The sequence below is a fragment of the Chiroxiphia lanceolata genome, chromosome 1 (genome assembly GCF_009829145.1).
Source record: "Chiroxiphia lanceolata isolate bChiLan1 chromosome 1, bChiLan1.pri, whole genome shotgun sequence".
In the NCBI taxonomy this organism is placed as follows: domain Eukaryota; kingdom Metazoa; phylum Chordata; class Aves; order Passeriformes; family Pipridae; genus Chiroxiphia; species Chiroxiphia lanceolata.
The window spans coordinates 43,929,336-43,951,350 of record NC_045637.1 but is presented as its reverse complement, the minus strand read 5'-3'; the positions used below and the strand labels follow the sequence as shown (position 1 = coordinate 43,951,350).

At 40.5% G+C, this 22,015-nt stretch overlaps 1 protein-coding gene across 12 annotated transcripts in view; it reads left to right on the top strand.

Moving 5' to 3' along the window:
- Positions 1 to 22,015, top strand: part of DTNA (dystrobrevin alpha) — a 225,419-nt gene that overhangs the window by 140,824 nt on the left and 62,580 nt on the right. For all 12 annotated transcript variants that reach the window (XM_032676102.1, XM_032676155.1, XM_032676147.1 and 9 more), the window contains one exon: positions 16,521 to 16,734. In XM_032676102.1, the coding sequence (XP_032531993.1) occupies positions 16,521 to 16,734 (214 nt within the window). The remainder of the gene's footprint in view (positions 1 to 16,520; positions 16,735 to 22,015) is intronic.

The following is a 22,015-nucleotide window of genomic DNA, read 5'->3' as shown; positions in this document are numbered from 1 at the left end:
ATTTGCTTAAAAATTGATTTTTCAAACATACCCATGATTCCAAGTGGCTCCTGTTAAAAAGAGGAGTTGCAGAAGATTGTCAGCTAATATTATTTTGTCCTTTACAGATGAAAATTACTGAATTGGTTTCCTCTGAGTCAGAAGTTGACAGGCACCTGGACTAGGTCACATCCCAAGTATACCTACATGGTGCCCTCTGCTACGTGGGTGGCTCAGCCCTGCCCGGATGCAGACAGCCTTTGTAATTGAATCATAGCTGAAAATGTCTTCTTACTGACTTCCTGAACTCTGTGAAGACTGCCATTCACTGTGCTATTTCTGATGGCTTTCCTGATGCAAGTTTAAGGTTGGACAGTCTGTTCCATTCCCCACTTCTGTTTCTGAACATCTGCTACTGGTAACAGGCCTCAGTCAACTTTGTCTGGCAGCCTTTGGCTTAGTTACCCCAAACCAGAAAGTTTCTTTATCCTAATCACATTGGTCCTCCTAACAGATGCTTCAAACAAAAGAAAATAAATTTCTGTTAACTTAATAATCTTTTAGACAGTCTAAAAATTGCAAAATATATGAAGACATACTGTTTGACAGAAACAAACCAATACCTTAGCAATCATAGGATCACTATTTTATTGTTTTTCAAGTAAGAACTTTTTCTTCTTTCACCCTCTTGTTTTTCCCCTCAGTCTGTAGCTGTGTTTTTTAGTCTCCCTCATAATTTCCCTGTCCTTTCGTTAGCTTCATGTCATTATCTGTGGCATTTGCTTTATCTCTGGTTTTTCTGCAACCTTCATTCTCTTGTCTCTCTTTCCTTTTATCCTCTTGGCTCCAAGAACTTTTCTTCAGGCCATCCCTCTGTTACACTTGAGCCTTTGTCCCCTTTCCTTGGGCTGTTCTGATGTGTCCTGTTTGGGTATTTTGCAGGGCCTGCCCTGATATCATGGAAGCACCTCCATAACGTGTCAGAGTGCATTAAGCAGAGTAACTTAATGCCAGTCCTATGTTGGTCATTGTCTCATTGTTGTTTTTTTTCCTATCATAAGTCTTGAGGAGTCATACGTGAGCTCAGTCCATACATGTTTTCTGTAGAGACTAAGGGACAGTTTTTATGTCCTTACCAAAAATTGTTTCCCTGAGAAGATAAACTGGGCTATTTTGCCCTATCTGTGTATTGTTGCATTACATTCACAGAATCACATAATCATTGAGGTTGGAAAAGACCTCTAATATCATCAAGTCCAATCTTTGAACAAACACTACCTTGTCAACTAGACCATGGCAGAAAGTGCCATGTCCTGTCATTTCTTGAACACCTCCATGGATGGTTGCTCCCCTGGTCAGACCATTCCAGTGCTTACCAAACCCTTTCAGTGAAGAAATTCCTCCTGGTGCTTTGAACTCTTTCTCCATTGCATCTGCTGAGTTGGGAATTTTGCTGATCTTTTTTTGCCCTGTCCTGGTTTTTACTGTCGGTTGGCTCATCTTCATTCCCTTCTCCAGTAACTTTTACAAATAAGCCCCCTGTGGAGCCAGCAGGGACACTGTCTGTGTTGAATGTTCTCAGCAATTATGGGCTTCTTCGGGGTGAAGACAGCAAATAATCCCTAGAAGTGAGTTCAGAATGTGGGACTTGACACCATTTTTATTATAATTCTCTCCTTCTGTACTTCCCAAAGAGTGGTTTTTTCCATGCTCATTTGTTTTCATTTACATCAAAAGTCCAGTTTGTGTAACTCTAACAATATAGATCAACTTCATAACATCCAGAATATTTAAAGAGAAGCTTTAGCCTAGCTGTTGCATCATATTTTTACTGCACCTAGTTTTATTTTCTGTAAGTCTTAGTGGAAGATTTGGTGCAGCAAATATCTGGTGTGCTAGGACAAATCATGAAAATAGAAGATTTTGGCCATAAATATAATTTCCTGCTTTTATAAATGTGAAGAGACTGCACAATATAATGTCTTCAGTGGGTATTATTATTAATACAGTTCTGGGTCACTGCATACACAGTGAACATTCAGCATCATGGCATTGATGTTTGTGATATACAATGGCTTTTCAGAGGCTGTTTTCCTTGTTCTAAATCAAGGCATTCCAAATCTGAATTCAGATTAAATTGTATCTGTGATATTGTTGTTGGCTACAGAGGATTTCTAGCAGGGTATTTGGGAGCTGTCTTTGGCCCTTTACTGAGCAAAGTGTGGGCTAGTTCCACAAGAAGTTCTCTTTTCTTTGGTCCATGTGGATAGACAGATGGATGTCTCCTTTCCTTACTGAAAGAAAATTGAAAGTTACTCTGTTGAACTCATTGACATCATTATGGCACAAAGGAAAGAATGAATCAGTCTCTCAGTGTGTGGTTTTTTTGAGGAGGCTGAACTCAATTTCTGATAAATGAAGTCAACACTAGTATCATACTGCATCTCTTGTAAAGGTCCTGATCTTCCCCAGGTTTAATTTTCCACATTTCGTTCATCTATATTTTGCCTTGAAACTCTTATTTTGTCTTAGATTTTCAGGATATGTTTAAAATGTGTAAAATAAAGGATGACAGATAAGTGGCTGTGTACATCAAGACTCTTACTCCATCTAGGGGCACTGACAACATCATTAAAGAGCTTCTGTCACACACAGGAGAAAGGATAGATGTGTGAAACTTCACCTAAATCTCATTTATCTGTCATTTCACATTTTGCAGTATTGTTTCCTTTCTCATTGTTGCTGATTGTCAAGCTATGTTTGTATTGACTGGAGCTTTTCTCCTTTCCTTGGCCTATTCCTTATTTCCTCGAGAGATGTGAAGTTTTAGTGCATGATATTGTAAGGGGAGACACTGCAATTGCCTTCTGATTACTGAGCAAATCAGTAGGGAAGTGGAAAACCAACCCACTCTTGCAGAAGGCATTGCTTTGAATACGAGTAATGTCAGGAGAGTAAATGTGGAAAGATTGTGTGAACACAAAGCCAGCGTTTAGTCAAATATTCTTTACTCTTTCTCTGAATGAGATGCTGTCTACTCAAATGAAATTGATACGGAAAATATGGATATTCCAGATACGAGATTCTGTCTCTCCTTATCTCAAAGCTGATTACAGCTCATATCCCTAAAGATTCGGGGCAAATAATCATGTTGCTTTCAAATATGAAAGCTCGAATCTATGGCAGTAATTAGCAACTCTATTACCAATCTCAGCAAAAGGTTAAATAAGATCAGAGTCTGAACTGTCCTTATGACTTCAGTCATGAGATGCTTTTTCACCAAAATCCTGCATGTCACATGAATGTCCTGCTTCATAGCAATGCTCTCACTGTGAACAGCTGAAGTTGATACTGGGATTTTGGCCCAGAAACCCTCTGAATTGAAGCAAACTCTTCAGAAGAAAGAAGGGTGTGCTGACTGTCTTTAGTATGTTTCTTCTGCTTGGGGTTGCAAATCAGTCGGTTTACCAAAGCATTATGTTCAGCTTAAGTATTTCTCTAATTACTTTTAATAGATGAAAATGCTATGGGTCAAATTCAGTCCATGTTACATAAGAACATTTTTAAGTTAATAGAATAAGGATCAGGTTAAGAATTTGCATATATGTAAAATATTGCATCTTTTATGTTCAAGAAAGTGCATGATTCATCTTTCATTAGTATTCCATATCTTGTGTTGCTGTTTACAGTCTTGCCAACCCTAAATGATTTTAAGAGTAATAATACCGAAGATGAAATAAGCATGGATCAAACTTTGAAAAACAAGAGATGTGCCAAGGAGGATTTTTGTTTCCACACAGTTCTAAATGTGTAATAGATGCTCATTCTTTTTCATTGACCTTTGTGATATGACTTAAAGGTTGATAATGTAATCTCAACTTGTTTTCTATAGCCATCAGGTAAGAAATTGTTGTAAAGAACTGTTAAATCACATATTCTCTTGTCATCACAAGATATTTTTTAAAGAAAACAGCAGTTAATATGGGACTGTGGAATAGTACCCTGTATCCTTAAGCTGTTAACTAACACTGCTTCAAAATTAATGAAAAATGTAAATAACCCAATTTGTTAACATTTGCAATCACGCTGAACTTGCTTTTGGCTGGTAATGGTGTCAAAGCACGCTGAAGGCCTCCTGTGACATGGGAAATGTTTTAGGGGGGATAGAGAGAGCTGGCAGCAGTTGTATCAGAGAGAAAAAAAGATGTAGTCTTAGTCAGAATTGGCATTTGAAGAAATATACTTCTGGAGGAGATTTTATCACTGTAATAAGGCCATTCAACATGAAGACATTCTGCCCTTTCCATCTCATGGGATTAACATTGTTTGCCTGTCACACGTGACCTGTTTAGGACATCCACACAGCCACATCTCCGCACCCATAGGCTTAGTTCAACTCAGTACAGAGACAAGGCCGTTTTCTGGAGACAGCAGTGGAAATGCACAGCTTTGATTCGTGTTTGCTCACTTGACACTGTGCCAGTAGAGTTAAAATGTTGGAGCAAATGTGGCTGCATTTACTAAAATATACCCAGTAGTGCCATCCTGTGGTTGGGACTGCGGCTGCCAGAAGGCTTTTGCACCATGTCCCGCCTGTTCTCTGAAAGCTGATCTGTCTTGGGTACTTGCACAACATCTGAGTTGTGCCAGCATCTAAAATTATGTTTTCCTTCTCATATATTCAGTCATTTTTGAACTTCTAGTTTAATCTCCTAAGTAGGAGGGTTGACATGTGGCTTTTTATTTTCTCTCTGGTAACATTTTTTGCAAGTCTCCATAATTCAGTTTTTCTATTCAGTTTCAGATTAACCAGATCTCTAGAAGAGAAAACTTTGAATATCAACTCCAGATACAGTGTCACCCAGCCTCAGAGATATTTTTTGCCACCTTTTGGGAGTACAGAAGCTTTTTCCTAGTATTTGGTTTGCTGTACCAAGAGTTATATTTCATTAAAAAATTGAATTGCTGTAATTTTAAGAATTGACAGAAGAACTCAAATGTAAGGCACATTGACCTAATTTTAAGAGAAATGAGAAAGCTGTTGTGTATCATACATATTTATTAACCAAGTCTTGTTACCTCGTGTCCTCTTTGGCTAATGGAAAGCTGACACTTGCAAAACCCTTTTGAAGGAATTATTAAGTCAGATTAAGACCTGATCCACAATGCCTCAAATAAAGCCTTTCTTATTAAAATAGTTTTATAGTGGAATAGTAAGAATAATAGAGACACCTAAGCTAGGAATACCATTGTCTTTTGTGGAAGGGGCAGATATAAATATATATAAATATATTCTGGCTCTTGAATACATGTAGCAACAGGTCTGCTATTTGCACATTGGTCTTTCATGCATAAGTATGTTTAACTCTTAAAATAAGAAAATTATGTGTAATCAATGGATTTAAGCCATGTGACTTAGCAACAATGCAGTGTTTTCTTTCCTGGTTGTCAACAAAATACTAAGAAGCTTAGAGTTAGATTTTTTTAATTATTTCATTTTGTTTATGTCCTACTTCATTCATCATTTCAAATAAATTATTTCAAAGCATGTTTAAAAAAAAGGAGACACTTTGCCACCATCTGGGTGACAAGTAAATGACAACAGTTTCCCAGACCACTGCTCTCTTTTTCAGAATTGACTGTCATTAGTGCTGCTCCTTGGGGAGACTGGTGGCTTCTTCTGCCACCCACAGAGAGCCCTTCAGGCTTAGGTTAAATATAGGTGAGACAAGATGGGCAGGAGAAGAGGAGAAAGAACTGTTATTCTAAATTAAATTAATGTCAAAGAGAAAATTTTTACTGAAGATCTTTACACAGTCTTACACCTTGGTACTGTATTGAAAGTAAAAAGACCAGATTTCAATGTATTGTTAGCCTAATAATGATTATTCTTCATTAGTAGTACTTGGCTAAAGTGCTGTAGTGATCAGAATCTCAGAAGGTTTTAGAATAACTCTTTTTGCCTTCTGGGCAAATGTAGGTAAAGGATAATAGGATGCAAGCCCAGATATGCAGACAGAAGAACTTTGAAAACTTTTCCCCAAATTTTCAGTGCCTCAGTTTTACGTATGGTGTCCTGCAGATTTCCAGACATCCAACAGGCGAGTTTGGCACCCAAACAGGAATGTCTTCTGTGCATGCAGTGTGCAGCTGGCCAGCACATGCACAGACCACCCAGCTCCTGATGGCTGGGACATCGCTTGTTCCATGTGGTATCACATGGACAGGTGATCTGCCTGAATCCAGTGAGCCCAAACACAGCTGACTTACTCCATATGCACACTAGTTCAGAAGACAGGTGTTCCCGTTGGCGGGTATGAATGTTTAGTTCCTTATCCAGGCACTCCTCAGCCCTGGGATGGGCAGGCAGAAGTAGATAGCCTTACTCAAGCTTCCTGCTGAGCCAGGGCACACCACACACCTGTGCACTCTCACAGCACAAGCAAAAAGATGAGGAGAAGGAATGCATGCAGCTGACAGATGACTAAATGAAACCATGGCTTCCCTCTCGGATCCCTTGGCCTTCACAGGAAAGCTTGAGGGAATATCTGAGTACCCAGAGTGCTGTGAAGGCACTTCTTTGTGATCTTCTTTCTGTAAACCTCACACAAAACCTCTTGAGGATGTGGAGGACTCTTTCTCAAGCATTCAAGGGACCTCAGGGCAGGTTCTTTTTTTTTGTTTTTGTTTGTTTGTTTATTACATGGGTTAGAAAAGGGCCTTGGAGCACAGCTTACTTGAGCAATGATTTTAGAGAAAAGTCAGCGTTATGGGGCAACATTGATTCCTCTCCAGGAAGAGTTATTATATGTTTTTGCAGTGTAGGTTCATGATTGGACAAGGACATCACAGACTCACTCAGATTGACAGGGACTTCTGGGGAGAGCAGGATCAGCTACAGCAGATTGCTCAGGGTTGTGTCCAGTTTGGATTTGATTATCTTCAATAATGGAGACTCCATAGCCTTTGTGGGCAACATATCACAGTGTTTGACAATCCTCACAGGGAAAATATTTTGCTTATGTTTAAATGCTTTCCTGTATTTTAATTTGTGCTCATTTTCTTCTGTCCTTCCACTATTCTTTCCCTGAGAAGAGTGTGCCTCCATGTTCTTTACTTCCTTGCACTGGATCGTAGAATAGTAGAATGTCTTGTGTTGGAAGGGACCTTAAAGATCATCTAGTTCCAACCTCACTGCTATAGGCAGGGATACCTTCCACTAGACCAGGTTTCTCAAATCCCCATCCAACCTGACCTTGCCCACTTCCAGGAATGGGGGATCCACAGCTTCTCTGGGCAACCTCTTCCAGTGCCTCACCACCCTCACAGTAAAGAATTTCTTCCTCATGTCTAATCTAAACCTACTCTCAGTTTGAAGCCATTCCCTCTTGTCCTACTGCTACATACCTTTGTAGAAAGTCCCTCTCCAGCTCTCTTGCAGGCTTTCTTCAGGTACCGGAATACCGCAGCTAGCTCACCACAAAATCTTGTCTTCTCCAGGCGGAACAATCCCAATTCTTTTAGCCTTTCCTCATAGGAAAGGTGCTTCATCCCTCTAATCATCTTGGTGGCCAGGTGTTTATATATACTTGTAAAGTCCTCCTGAGCCTTCTGTCCTGTAGGCTGAAGAGTCCCGGCTCTCTCAGCCTCCCCCCATATGACAGTTGCTCCAGTCCCTTCATCGTCTTCAGTGTCACCAAGGCTGAGTAGAGGAGAAGGGTACCTCTCTCTTCCTGCTGGCAGCACACTGCCCAGTGCAGCTCAGGAGAATGGTGGCCACTTTTGCTGTAAAGGTATATTGCCAACCAGCTGCCAGCCTGTATTGGTACAAGGGGTTATTCCTTTCCATGTTCAGGACTTTATATTTCCATTTGTTGCACTTCATGAAATTCCTTTTTGCCTGTTACTCTAGCCTGTTGAGGTCCCTCTGAATGATAGCCCAGCCCTCTGGTGTATCAGTCAGTCTTCCCAGTTTTTTATTGCCTGCAGCCTTGCTGAGGGTACACTGTCCCATCATTCAGATCATTAATGAAGATGTTAAACAGTTTGTACTCAGTATCATGCCTGGGAGTATACCACCTAGTGACTGGCCTCCCTACAGGATTTGGTGCCACTGATCACAAGATTTTCAGCTAATGTGTGCAGACAGTTTTCAGTCCACCTCACTGTCCCCTTACGCAGTCCACACTTGGCAGTTTGCTGGAGAGGCTGTTATGGGACACGATGTTGTAAGCCTTGCTAAAGCCAGAATTAAGAACATCCATTACTTTTTCTTGTCCCTTGAGCTAGTCACATCATTGGGGAAGGCAAAGAGCTTGTTCACACATGATTTCTCTGTCATAAATCCATGTTGTCAGCTTCTGATCATCTTCTTGACCTTAATATGCTCAGAAATGGCTTCCAGGAGGATTCACTCCATCCCCTTTTCAGGGACTGAGGTGAGGTTTTATTTCACTGGATACCTCTTTCTTTTCTTGGACATGAGGTGACAGCTGCTTTCTCATAGCCCTCAAGAACCTTCCCCAGTTGCCACAACCTTTCAAAGACAATCGAGTAGTCTTACATTGACATCAACCAGCTCCCTCAGCACTTGTGGGTGCATTCCCCATCAGGCCCTTGATCATGCCAGTCTTTTTAAACATCCCTTAACTGGTTCCTCCTTCACCAAGGCTGTCCTCCTTGCTCCAGACTGTCCCACTTGTTGCAGGGGCCTTTATCCTGAAGGTGAGACTTACCAGTAAGCCTTGCCAAATTCCATTTCAGATGTGCAGTCTTTGAAAAGACTTTGATTTCTTAGCGAAGAGCTAAATGTTGTATGTGGTTACTTTTGGTTATCAATATACCATCCTCTTACAGCCTTCCATACCATTGTATGCACATCTTTAAAAAATAAAGCATTTTGGGATCAGAATAACATGTCAGTAAATGTTGTGAATATTTTGTTGATTTCTTCTTTAAGCTTGAATCTACAAAATGCAATCAATGCATCTACAAAACCTAGAAATCAAGTGAAATAGCAAGAAGATGCAATAAAATACACTTTTACATTCATACATTCAAATATATGCTAACAAGCCAGAAGTCCACCAGTCCTGCTTTTGGAAAAAGTGGTGACCAGCCCAAGAGCTGTTGATGGCCTGCAGAGTGTTTGGAAGTGGCCCAGCACACACCAACATGTTGGATCAGCTACCTAGCAGGTGTCCAGCTGTGCTAGAAGTCACTGGGCTGTATGAACAGTGCCTGGCAGCAGCAGTGGGCAACGGAGGTAGATGAGAAGCCTGAGAGACATGGGAGCAGGAATAGGAACGTCCAGGACATTTCCAGGTACAGACTGAGCAAAGGTTCAGATATTTGGGCCGTGAGTAGCCTGCCTGTGCCAGACTCTGTAGAGTGACAGCTGTCACCAGATGTACCCAGCCAAAGAGTACCTCATTTTAGCCCTGAGCAGAAGCACCACCCTGGTACATTTTCATGTAATTTGGCACCAGAGAGAGCAAAAGATTGCAAACCATCATAACTGGCACATTGACCTCCATAGTTGTGGGATGTGCAGATAAAGCTTTCAGTGATCATGCTATAGCTGACTGATTTGAGGCGCAGCTTTGCCACAAAGAGGTGTAGCCAAGGAAAAACATGCCTCGGGCAGTCCTCCATTACCTGCCTGGCAGCAGCACAGAGGGAGCCAAACAGAAAGCATGAGTGACTTCCCAGGACTTCTCAGCAATGACAATGACAAATGGCTCCAATACCCTGATTTGTGATGGGTTCATAGATTCTAATCAAAAAAAAGAAGAATTGTCTAACGTATTTTATAATATTTTTAGGATTGTTAGACAAGGAAGCATAAATCTTTCCCTTCTAATGAAATCCACCTGAAATACCTGACATACAGTCAAGTGCCATTGATTTCAAATGACAGTACTAGTATGCTTAAATTCAAGCATGTCTGTAAGAGCTTTGCTGGGCTAAAATCTTCATGAAATGCATACCAAAATTTTGGAAATAATTTAAATTAATGCTTCTTTAAAAGTTGTTCCTATATCCACCAAAAAACGAAAATCTATCAAGGAGGAATTCTGTCCTAACTATCATTTGGGCATGTTTAATCTACATATAGTTAGACCTACTGTATATTAAGTAAATTTTAATTGATTATTAAAGCCCTAATTTAGATAGCTTCTGGTGTTTGGTTAAATGTAATCTCCTCTTCCATGTTCATTTAGTAATAAATGGAGAGATAATGTTGTAGAGCTCATGGTTCAGGTGGAATACAAAGAATGAAGTAGAACATATGAGGATTTTTGTACAGGTAGGTCCATTTAATGGTAAGAAAGCTTAAGCACACAGACTCAGGGTTTTTTGGTTTCTTTGTTTGTTTGTTTGTTTTGGGTTTTTGTTTGGGGTTTTTTTTTTACTACTTAGAAGATAAACTTCCAGTACAGTTTTCTTTTTATGCTTACTTAGGGCAACATCGTTTCTTGACAACTGATGTTTAAAGTAGTCTGCCTCCTTTGAGATTAGTGATATATCCAAGATTATCTGTATCTCATAGCCTTTCCATAATTTTAAATAGACTGCATGATGGAGAGAAAAATTCATTCCCTGCATAAATAACTTTTAATTTCTGTGCTATGAGTTGAAAAAAAAATGTAGTTCATCTCTTCTCTCTCATTTTGTCTATTAAGATATTATCTACCAAAAAGAAAATTACTTACTGCAAATAAAACAAAGTTCCTAGTTACAATAAATTAAAAATACATTGGTTTCCTACTAATGAAGAGACTAAAAAGCGCCTGAAGAAAAGAGGGAGGATCAAGATCAATAAAATTGATGTGTTTATAGTAAGCAATGTAAGATTGTGTTAAATTCTGCTTTCTCCAAATGTGTCCAGGGTACACCTATTCCACAAATTAACTTGTTGACAGTTGCAGGTGATAGAATTCTCCACTGTAACTAATTGCTTGTTTTCATCATCAAAATAGTAAAAAGTAATAGGAAAAGATGTTCTAAACACAGAGAAAGGCAGAAAGGCAGGATGTAAAACTTGAAGAGTATCTGAAAACTTTTTAGTTTGAAGAAAATATAAAACTCCTTTCAAATTGAGCCACACATCTTCATCCACCCTTTCATCCTGTAGGGAGAGACTGATCAGTTCAGTCTCAATGTACTGGCAACAGGCGCTCTCCAAATGTTGTGTTAACATCTGAAGAAGTTCACTAAAGGAAATAACATTTGTTATTTGCAGTGTATTTTCATGCATTAATCTTAATTGTCTTCATTTCAGTCAGGTTTTCTTCAAAGTGTATGGTTTTTTGGTAACAATTGCTGTGGAGTGAATGGCAGCCATCTGTGTGTGCGACACACACTTCTGTCCAGACACTGAACTTTATTTACATTCACTAATTTCAGTCTGTTGCTGAACCTGCTCAAATATAAAACCTTCTGTGACAGTGTTTATATACTACTTAACATCATCAAAGTTAGCAGACAATGTTCGCCAAAAAGATCTAATAACACTGATCTTTAGCTTAACTGTGACTTTAGAAATCACTTAACAGAAAATCTAAAAGGAAGCGTAGTTTAGCATTTGCTTGTGGAAATTGTCTACATTTTTTTCCAACATCAGGCAATCAACTGAGATCTACACCCGCATAACTGTGCTGTTTACAGGGTGCAAGGCCTTTCTGAAGGCTCCGTGAAGATTGGCTGGGCTGCATGATTTTTGATTGCCTTATGCCACGCAGGTACCAGATACAAGCAGCTTTTACTCCCACTGCCTATCTGCTGGCACTGAAGGAACAGCTGACAGATTTGTCTAGTTTTACATATCCACTTCAGAAAGGACATCTTTCTCATGCTGAGGCATAATTCACTTTTCAGAGGGAATTGTGGGCAAGGCAACAAAAACAGTAACAGCAATGAGAAGTTAAAAACAAACTTGCGGAGTTTTACTATGTTGAGGGAATTTAAGGCAGATTTTAGGAGATAGAAAGCTCTCCTGCATCTGTATGCTGATTTGTTATGCTGCAAACTCTTCATCATCTTAGGATCATAGTAGTATGTAAAAATCAGATTTGGGTTTTGTTACACTACGTGTTGTGCAAAGTAAGAAGATATGTCTTCTTCAGTGAGATTAAAACATTCTCAGGGATGGATAAATAAATAAATGAGCATAGCAGGTATTATAGAAAATAGGTAGAAGAGAAGATGAGGAATGCAAGCTTTTGCAAAGTTTGCAAGGTTAACATTCTGTTATTACATTGAAAAGAATACATATATGACATTAGCTGTAGGCATAAATTTCTATTAGCAGAAATGAGTGGAGCTTGCAGGGTCCTGTGTTTTACTCTGTCGTTTGCCAATGTTAATTGCGTCATCTGGCAGCATGATATAATATGTAAGAGTTTGCTTACTGTGTGAGTAAACTTAAAAAAAATAGAATTCAAGGTAGTAGGGAACTGCACCTGGATGTAATCTGCACAAGGTCAAGCAGTGCAGTGTAAAAGGTAGTGACTATGACATGATCTGGTAGCTGTTCATACAGATCGAAGTATTTGTTATTCATATTTTATATAAAACCTGAATTGTTCTGTGTCATGTAGTAGTCAGACTAGAAAAGACATCTTTTCTTAATGTTTAAAGAGGAAGGTGTGTTAACTTTACCAGCTCCGAGGTTACACGTCTTATGTAAACTTGTTGCTTTAGACTTTGTCAGTGAAGAAATATGGGCAGCTTCAAAGCTCTGTTCATCCCACCTGTCTCCCAACAGATGCTTTAAGGTGCTTTTCTCTTTCATTTAGATGAGAGGGAGCCTTGATCACCAGCAGACAGTAGACACCTAATTTTTTGCATTAAATCTAGGTGTGTGAATTCTTGTTTGTAACAACTGACTTAACTAAAGGTCAAAGACTTCAGTCCTCAGTACAGCAGTCTAACAAACTCTCCTTGTGATTTTGAGCTAGACATGTCATCAGATACTTTCAAAATTAGTAGTTCTTGTTAAATGCCTGGCTCGTGTCCATCCTTCATTTCTTCCTCCAGGAAGTATTGGTTTCCAGACTCTGTAGAGAGATTTAAAATTAACGAATAAAATACAAAATAAAATAGTGCAGTAGGATTGTTGTTTATTCAGCTTCAAGTAGAACCAAAGTGTTTCTGAAAAAAAACCAAAAAAACAAGTAAAATTATTTATAGTACAAATATACAGCAGTTCCTTGAGACTAATATTTTATGGTGGGTAGGGAACTGTTACAGCTGTGTAATTTCCAATAAGTCATTTTCTTAGTCTTGTGCCCTACCTTTCTGGCATACCAATGAACATCAGGAGGGCTTGTGAGGCTTTCAGGTTAGAGCTAACACTAAAAGCAGTAATTTTCTCTTGGATGTTTAGTGTATGCTGATGTTATTAGTCCCACGTCTGCTAGCCTCTGGACATTTTCCTTCCCAGGACCATCATGAAAACTAACTCTGGATATGACTGCATGATGAAAAATATAATATCAGTAGGAAAAAAAAGTCAACAAAACCCCCCACATTAAAATCTGACAGCTACATAGTATCAATACTAGTTCATGTGAGGAATAAGACACCAACCCCCATTTCAGCCTCATTCATTGTTGCCGGTTTTTTCACTCCATATTCTCTTACTCAAGAGTTTTCCAGTACTAGCCTATAGCAATTAAAGTTATATTAGTGCATGAAATTCTGACTGTTAGGGAGTCTGGATGTCTGGTTCATCCTCCCTGAACATCGTTTTAGGGATGCTAGGGAAACCATTGCAGTTTCCAGTGACTACGGAAGTAAACATGTATGGTCAAAACACTTCCTCCAAACATCAGGTGCAGAGACTGCCTGAAAGGTATCCCAACAGCTCTGATGACATGATTTTTTACCCTTTAAATTCCCCTTTTCCATTCCCATGCTTTTTTCTGCTAACCTGCTCTTGCACTCACAGATAAACAGCCTGTCCCTGTTTATACTTTTCCCACCAGCTCTAATGTTGCTGATTTTACATCCTTATTAAGTATTTATGATAAGGTTCTCCTAGTAATTTCTGCCTTGGTCAGCAGTGCTAGTACCCCTGTTTGCACTGTTTCTCAGGTTGTTCTCTTGATAGTGTAGTCTCAAGTCAAGATGAGCCATCTGCATACGGCATTACTCTTCTTTTTGCTATTTGTTATGCCTAGTAATTTCTCACAGTGTTATCATGTTAATGTAGCAATAGTTCAGGTTTCACAGAATCACAGAACCATTAGGGTTGTAATGGACCTCTGGAGATCATCCAGTACAACCCCCTGCCAATGCAGGGTCACCTAGAGCAGGTGACACACAAACACATCCAGGTGGGTTTGGAATGTTTCCAGAGAAGAGTCTGGAGATGTCTCCATGCCCTCCCTGGGTTTGAGAGTTTACACACATACCCTGGTGAAACTGCTGGTGGAAGCATCTTCTCCTTCATCTTCTAGGTCTGAATTACCAGGAACAGACCTCATGGCCAGTGACAGCTAGACCTCAAGGGAAAAATCACGCTTTGTCTTCTTCTTTCTACCTGCCTCTTGATAAGGCCACGAAATACACACACATGGTCCAGCCTATTGCTGCATCTTCTGGCATGTTGCTCTGTATTTCTTGGGTTTTCCTTGACTACCTTACAGTGGTGGGATGCTCATTAACCCTTCTCACCTGGACCAGATAATGGCCTGCTTTCTGGTGACTTCCTCCGTTCTCTGCCTTGTCTGGCCTCTGAACCATGTGGAGAAGCTGCCCAGAAAGGGTCAGTTATTATGTGCAGGCTCTCTTCCTGGAGATCAATCACCTCCCATTTGTCCAAATGGCATCTGTGGCAACTTGACAGTGGAAACTGATTAAATGGGAATAGGAATGACTGCATTAAAAGAATCTGAGTCCTATGCCAGATTTTCTATGGGGAAGTTGCTCTTCAGCAACTGGAAAACAAAAAGGAAGAGTTCAGAGAGTTTGTATACTCCACCCACCCAGCTTAATTTAGGATGACACACTGAAGGCAACCTGTCAGCCTACAAGGTTGCCTATATAAGTTTTCTTTTAATACAAAGATAAAATAAATGTTTTGGTGTCACAATGGAACTGCACCTTTCAGGTTTTCCTGGTTATTTGCTAGGGAAGAGCAAGAAGAAGTGGCAAAGTGCCTTGTCTAGTCCCTAGTTGCTGCTGCTGTACCACTCATCTGTATGGTGTGTCTTCCTCCTGCGGTTTACACATGCGCTGGTAGGGTTAAGAGGTTATTTTTTCCCAAGGCAAAAGAAGGGAAACCCAATCATAAGACATAATTCCAGACTAAGTAAAATGACTGTGTCTGATTTCATTATCTATCTACTATCAGCTTACATTTCCCTGCCATCAGACCATTGTGTCATATTGCAGTCTGAGACAGCACCTGCAAACCAATCAAGTGAAAATGTAATGAGTATTAGAATTACATTTCTCTATCCAGAAAAGAAATGGATCTCCTTCCACATACAGAGGATTCTTGATACATCATAAGACATATCACCATGCTGAGTAATGAGAACTATGCAGTAGTTTCTCTGGTGAAAAAAAAAAAAGAGAATTTACAACCTAAACCTCATGATTTGTTTCTTACTGACACTTTAGTAGGACAGTAGGTAATGCTTAAGATTAAAAAAAGGGATGAATCTTTGAGTTCAGGTTTGAAGTAAATCCAATTTTTGAATGAATGTAGGGGTTTTTTTATTTTTGGCAAGGTTCACCACTGCTGGAAATACCAATCTGAGGCAAGCCAATTATGCTGCCACAATAACAGTGCTATGCAAACAAAATTTCTGTTTGGGTAAAATACAAAGGGTGAGCAGAAATTGTCCTTTAAGCTGTCCCTGTAGGTAAAAACAGCTCCCATCAAATTCAGCTTAGATTGGGACTTTAAAGAGAGAGATTTAACAAATCAATTGGCAAGTATATTTGGAAGACACAAGATACGATTTTGGGATCACTTCATTACATGTTATTTGTTTAAATGTAGCTAGTCTACCCTGACTCAATTGGAATTCTGTTTCTGTAGAATATTTTGCTTTCCATACAAATTGCTGAAAAGAATTTTCAAAATATCGCTATGTGATAAGCACTTTGTATTTGTAGGATCTTCTGAAAAGCGCCACCAAATTAATATCTAAGAGTAATTTCTGAATGGGGATTCATAAAGGCATGGTTCAAAAAGACAATTAGCATATGTTTACCTTCCAGCGATTTGTGTATAACATAGACTTTTACTTGAATACTTTATACAATGGGGAATGATTTCCTGAGCTGAGGTTGTACTCATTACAACTAGTAATATCAATATATTGTTTGCTTATTAACAGATTCTATTTGCTCATTCCTTCACCAAATTTCAGCGATGGAAAATAAATTAATTTGTTTAAGTATTCATGAAGCATGTTGTGCATGGTTGTGTTATTCCCCACCCTGTGGGAGGAGGTGACTTTTTTTCTCTATTGCTTTCGAGAGCACATGTCCCGGCTGAGTCTTTCTGTCCTGTCCCCTAGTGCACCTGGTGGACATCTGGAATGTGATAGAAGCCTTGCGGGAAAATGCACTGAACAACCTGGACCCCAACATCGAACTGAACGTGGCCCGCCTGGAGGCTGTGATTTCAACTATCTTCTACCAGCTCAACAAACGGATGCCAACTACTCACCAGATCAATGTAGAGCAATCCATCAGCTTACTGCTCAACTTCTTGCTAGCGGCCTTTGATCCGTAAGTCTGCCTTCCTTCCCTCCTCTCCCAGCTGGTGAAAGGATTTTACTTACTCTGGAAATATCTTTGGAATACAATTGAACAAGCTCAATTCTGACCCAAATAACAAGCATGTGAATAGTGCTTACTAGGGAGACAACCTAAATAAAGGACCTCTGCTTTCCTTTCTGTCAAGCCAAATTCAGCACAACTGTGTTTTCATCCAGCTACTCAGACTTGTTCCAGTTTATATCAAAGAAGAATTATCTACAGAAACAAATTTACAGGCTCTTCTAATTTGCCTTGTTATTTATTGACGCACCAGTGGCTGACACCACTGCAATGCCTCTGCAGCAGTGCCATGGGTTAATAGCTCATTATTTTGAAAGAGCTCATTTCCCTGCAAATTCTTACAGCTGTAAGCAATTTTTTTTCCTGGCTCATGCCAGTGCAGCATGATTTTGAGACCAGGAAAGAAATAGGACTAAAGACCTGGAGGTGATGAAATTCATGTTGTTTATTCCTGCATGGGAGTCATGTTACAAAAAGAGGAGGTTTGAGATAGAGCAAGCCACTTACCTTAACTAGTATGCTGCATATACCTATTACAGTTTCTGAATACATAGTTGGCAACCTGTACTGCAATATTTGCAGTCCTCAAAACTGAATTATTGGAGAACAGTGGTTAAGTCTGACAGATGCAGATGCCCTATTGTTGCTTTATGGCTTATATTTTGAAAATTCACCAGCAGAAAACACTGGCCATGGCACGTTAAAATGACAATGCTGCCCCTCTTCCTCTTTCCAGTCCTCTCACTTGATGCCCTGGTACTGGGTGTCATTGAGCACCTTTCGGTGCCAGACCAGCTGGTGGCTCAGTCACCATGGCAACAGGGAGAAAAAGTAGATGTTCCACATGAGAAGGCTGCACTCAACCTCTCCTCTGCCCCCTCTGAGGGGAAGAAAAGAAGGCAATACATTGTGAAACCATAGCCTTCAGGAATATTTTTTCCCCTCAAGGGCAATAAAAGAAGGAACAGACATTTTAATTCCTACCATTGTGGCTCTGACAAGAATACTAAGAGATGCTGAAAATAGCCAGATGTATTCATTGCTGCATGCCACAAGCAGACTACTTCCTGGCTGATGAACACAGGGTAAGACCCAGGACTGTGGAAGCAAGGCCTGTAATAATGTGCTTATTTTGTAGCTCGCTGTAAGGGAGTAAAGATCTCAGCTAGACAACATGGCTGCTTGCAGCAAAATGGAGGAGAGGAATTTAATCCTCTGTAGGGAATCAGAGAATGTTCTTAAAGGGGTAAGGTTTTGCTTTCCCTGAAAACATCCCATGTGCTATGGTTCATGACCTGTTTATGGGCTCCAATCAGGCCCTCACAGGAGTGAGGAGTCTGTGACCCTCACTCCATTTGTCAAGCAGTATCTCAGTCTGTCTTACTGCTTCTGAGTGGAGTGCATGGGATACACTTCCCAGAAAGGCATAGACACCCAAGGAACCTCTAGGAAGAGGCTTCCAGCTCTGGGGTCAGAGATAGGGACTAGCTGCCTGTCACCCCATTTTAAATACACCAAACATCTGGGATAAGGCTCAAGTGCAGTCTGAAATATCTAAGTTCAGGCTTCATGGATATATATGTCAGCTAGGTCTCCCTGGACTGTAATGGGAGTTTGAACATCTGTCTATACTGTCACAAGTACAGACATACCAGTTAAGCATCTGATCCTCAAAATGTGCCCTACCCTTTAGTATGGTTCATATTATTGAAGTTTTGGGTTGGATGTTAGTTTAGCAATTGTAGGGGTAGTTTGCTTTTGGAAGAATTTGTAACGGGAAAGCTAGAAATTCTTGTTTTCCCTTAGGAAGCCTGCAAAGTGCCTTCTCAAGAGGGATAGATTTTTCTTCCGCTTCTGCAGTCCAGAGGGGTTTGCAGAGAGAGCTGTGTTATCTCTCTTTCTCCTATGCTGGAGAGAAATAGCCCTAAAAGACATGTACAGAGGCCTTGGGAAGGCAGGGGAGAAACAGAGAGGATAAAGAGGCCCTGAGAGGATGGGAACTTGCCTTTTTCTCCCTGGGGCCCAGTGTGTAAACCACACTGTTAGGTATTTCATTTCTCGTGTTCTGGCCTTCTAAATAAACTTTTTGAATTCTTTCCACTGCTTTGGCATTTCTGGGGATACCTGCGTATCTTACTTTACAGCAACCACTGGTAGTCCAGATTTCCTGCTTGCTTGGAAACAGAGTGAGGGAGGTGGCTCTACATCCTACAGGGATGGTGTGAGAGCTGCTGGAATCTAACCAGAGCTGATGTCTCTGCTTCCTATGTTGCTCCTGTCCCTCCCCTCCAGTGCAGCAGAAAGGTCATTTTCTGCTAAAGGCTACAAGTTGTTGGAAGGAGGAGCAGGGTCTTTTCTTGTGGTCTCATGCTCAGGGAGAAGCAATGCTTTGCATGCCATTCAGAGACACTCAGCAGGCTGGAGAAGTGGACACATGGGAATCTCAAGAGGTTTAACAAGACCAAGTGCAAGGTGCTGCGCCTGGTTCAGGGCAACCCCCTGTATCAATACAGGCTGGGGGATGAACAGATCAAGAGCAGCCCAGAGGAGAAGGACTTGGGGGTGCTGGTGGATGAGAGGCTGGACACGAGCTGGTAATGTGCGCTCACAGCCCAGATACCCTGGACTGCATCAAAAGCAATGTGGCCAGCAGGTCAAGGGAGGTGATTCTGACCCTCTACTCCTCTCTCCTGAGACACCACCTTGTGTACTGCATCCAGCTCTGGGGTCCCCAGCACAGGAAGGACAGACAGACCTGTTGGAATAAGTTCAGAGGAGGCCCATCAAGTTGATCAGAGGGATGGAGCACCTCTCCTATGAAGACAAGCTGAGAGAGTTGGGTTTGTTCAGCCTGGAGAAGAGAAACCTTCAAGGTGACCTATTTGCAGCCTTCCACTACCTGAAGGCAGTCTACAAGAAGGATGGAGAGAGATTTTTTAGAAGGGCCTGTAGTGATAGGACATGAGGGAATGTGTTCAAACTTGAAGAGAGTAGGTCTAGACCTAAGAGACTAGGATATCAGGAAGAAATTCTACGCTATGAGGGTGGCGAGATACTGGAACAGGTTGTCCAGAGAGGTCGTGGATGCCCCATCCCTGGAAGTGTTCAAGGCCAGGCTGGATGTGGCTTTGAGCAGCCAGGTCTACTGTAAGGTGTTCCTGTCCACGTCAAGAGGGTTGGGACTAAATGTTCTCTAAGGTGTTCCAACCCAAGCTGTTTAATGTTTCTATGATACAGAAAGAACAGAGGTGGAGCCGTGGGCAGGATGAAGTGTTCTCACTCTCCCCTCATTTATAGAAACTGGAAAGTTAATTTAAATCATCTGCAGTCTTCTCTGATGAAAGAAGGGGGTTTATTAGGTGCATGAATCATACTGAAATAACAAGAGCCATTCTTAAAACAAACCTGTTTTCTTTGATCTGGGTTCACTCATTGGTTTCTTAGCCTTGTGTTTTAAGGAAACAATTGGCCTGCAGAGATGCTACTTGAATTTCTAGGTGACTACTGAGGAATTATTTTTCATATTGATTAATGAATGTTTATATGATCACATTTGATGCTATGAATACAGACAACAATGGAAAAAAAAACCCCAAACCCTATAATACCCAGAACAGCTTTCTAAGAGCAAAACAGTAGACCAAGACCAAATAGGTCTTCTGAGTAAATGAGAGGGCTGTTCTAAGTGATCATGGATAGGTTTGGTGTTTGTGGCCACGCAGGGCAATGGCGGCTCCTACTGTGCTGTGTCTGCGATATATGAAAGAACCAAAAGAGACAAGTTATTTCACATTTTAAATAAGCCTACAACTGTCTGGTTTTTTAGTTCTAGTTAATATATATGTTGCTCTGTGTGTATTGTGCTAGCTGAAAATCCTCCAAGCTTTAAACAGAACTTCTTCGTTTGTTTCTAGCCCACTGAAAACCTGACAGGTTTCTCTGCCCTCTGGCAAGGACTCTTTCCCTAGGCCTGCAATACAGATGTCTTCTCAGGAGCTAAAACTTGGCGAGAAAAACGTAAAAGGAACAACAGTGCAGTGCAATGGCATGTGTGCCAACTTGGCCACTGCTTGTGCTGAGCTTACATCCCGTTTTTTTTAAGATCTTTTCATGGTGTTGGGGATCCATTAAGCCTACAGATAATTATATTTCTCTGCTGCTCAACCCTGAAGGGAGGAAAAGTGGGGCAAAATTATAGAGTATAAAATTTCGCATGACACTGAGTGTGATGTTCCTTCATGCTTCTAAAAGTAAATTAAGGTGCAACCTTATAAAACTGCAAGTCAATAAATTCAAAATTCACAGAGATACTTCTGCAATTAATTTATCATGAGTGTGTGAGAGTCAGTATCATGTGGTAGATGACCGTGACAGACCAAAACTGATGAGCAGAATGAGGTGGTCAGACTTGAAAAAATCTGGAGAGAAGCTTGCCTGATCTATGTTTTTAATTGCATGTTAAAATTGGGCAGTAGCTTTTGCTTCAAGGCCTAAGGTGATTAGGTGGATTTATGAAATAATAACACATTTCCTTCCCTGGCATGCCAGGTACTATAAAAAGTTGACAAGTTCAAACCTCTCTGAAAAATTTGTCCCAGGTTGATGTCAAAGCCCAGGCAGCTAGGTGGAATGCCAGCCTTATTCAATTGAGTCGTTCCCTAAAAGACTCTCTTTAAAAAAAACTTCTGTGAAATAGTCTGTACTAGATCATCTCCAACTATTCCTGCTGCAATGTTATTACTGATAGGAAAATAGCTGAATTTTTTCTGTTCCTTGACATACTTGTCCTGTGAATGGAGTTGTGGGCTCTGGGCTGTGAAACAGACTCAGTCTGGCTGGGGGAGCTTGACTTCTACATAGAAAAGAGGAAATAGTCATGCCCATGTTTAGTCAAATGCACATTTGAATAGTACTGATTTCAACATATAAAGATGTTTGGTATCTGTTTTGGAAATATAACTTCTTGCTCATCCATCTATTCCGAGCAGCGAATTGTTTAATTCCCTCTCTTCTCCGCCTTTGCTACTCATTGAAAGCCACAGAGGCCAGCTAGCTTTTACAAAGGAAGTCCAGGAAAAAAAAATGCATTTCAGAGATTTGGTCATTATGCATTTTGCTCTCCTACATGAAAAAAATTTGCTTGATTTCAATAATTTTTTTTCTCTGAAACACGTTTGTGAAAAGGAGAATTTGTAATTGCAGCCTCTGACATTTCAGAATTGACTGCCCT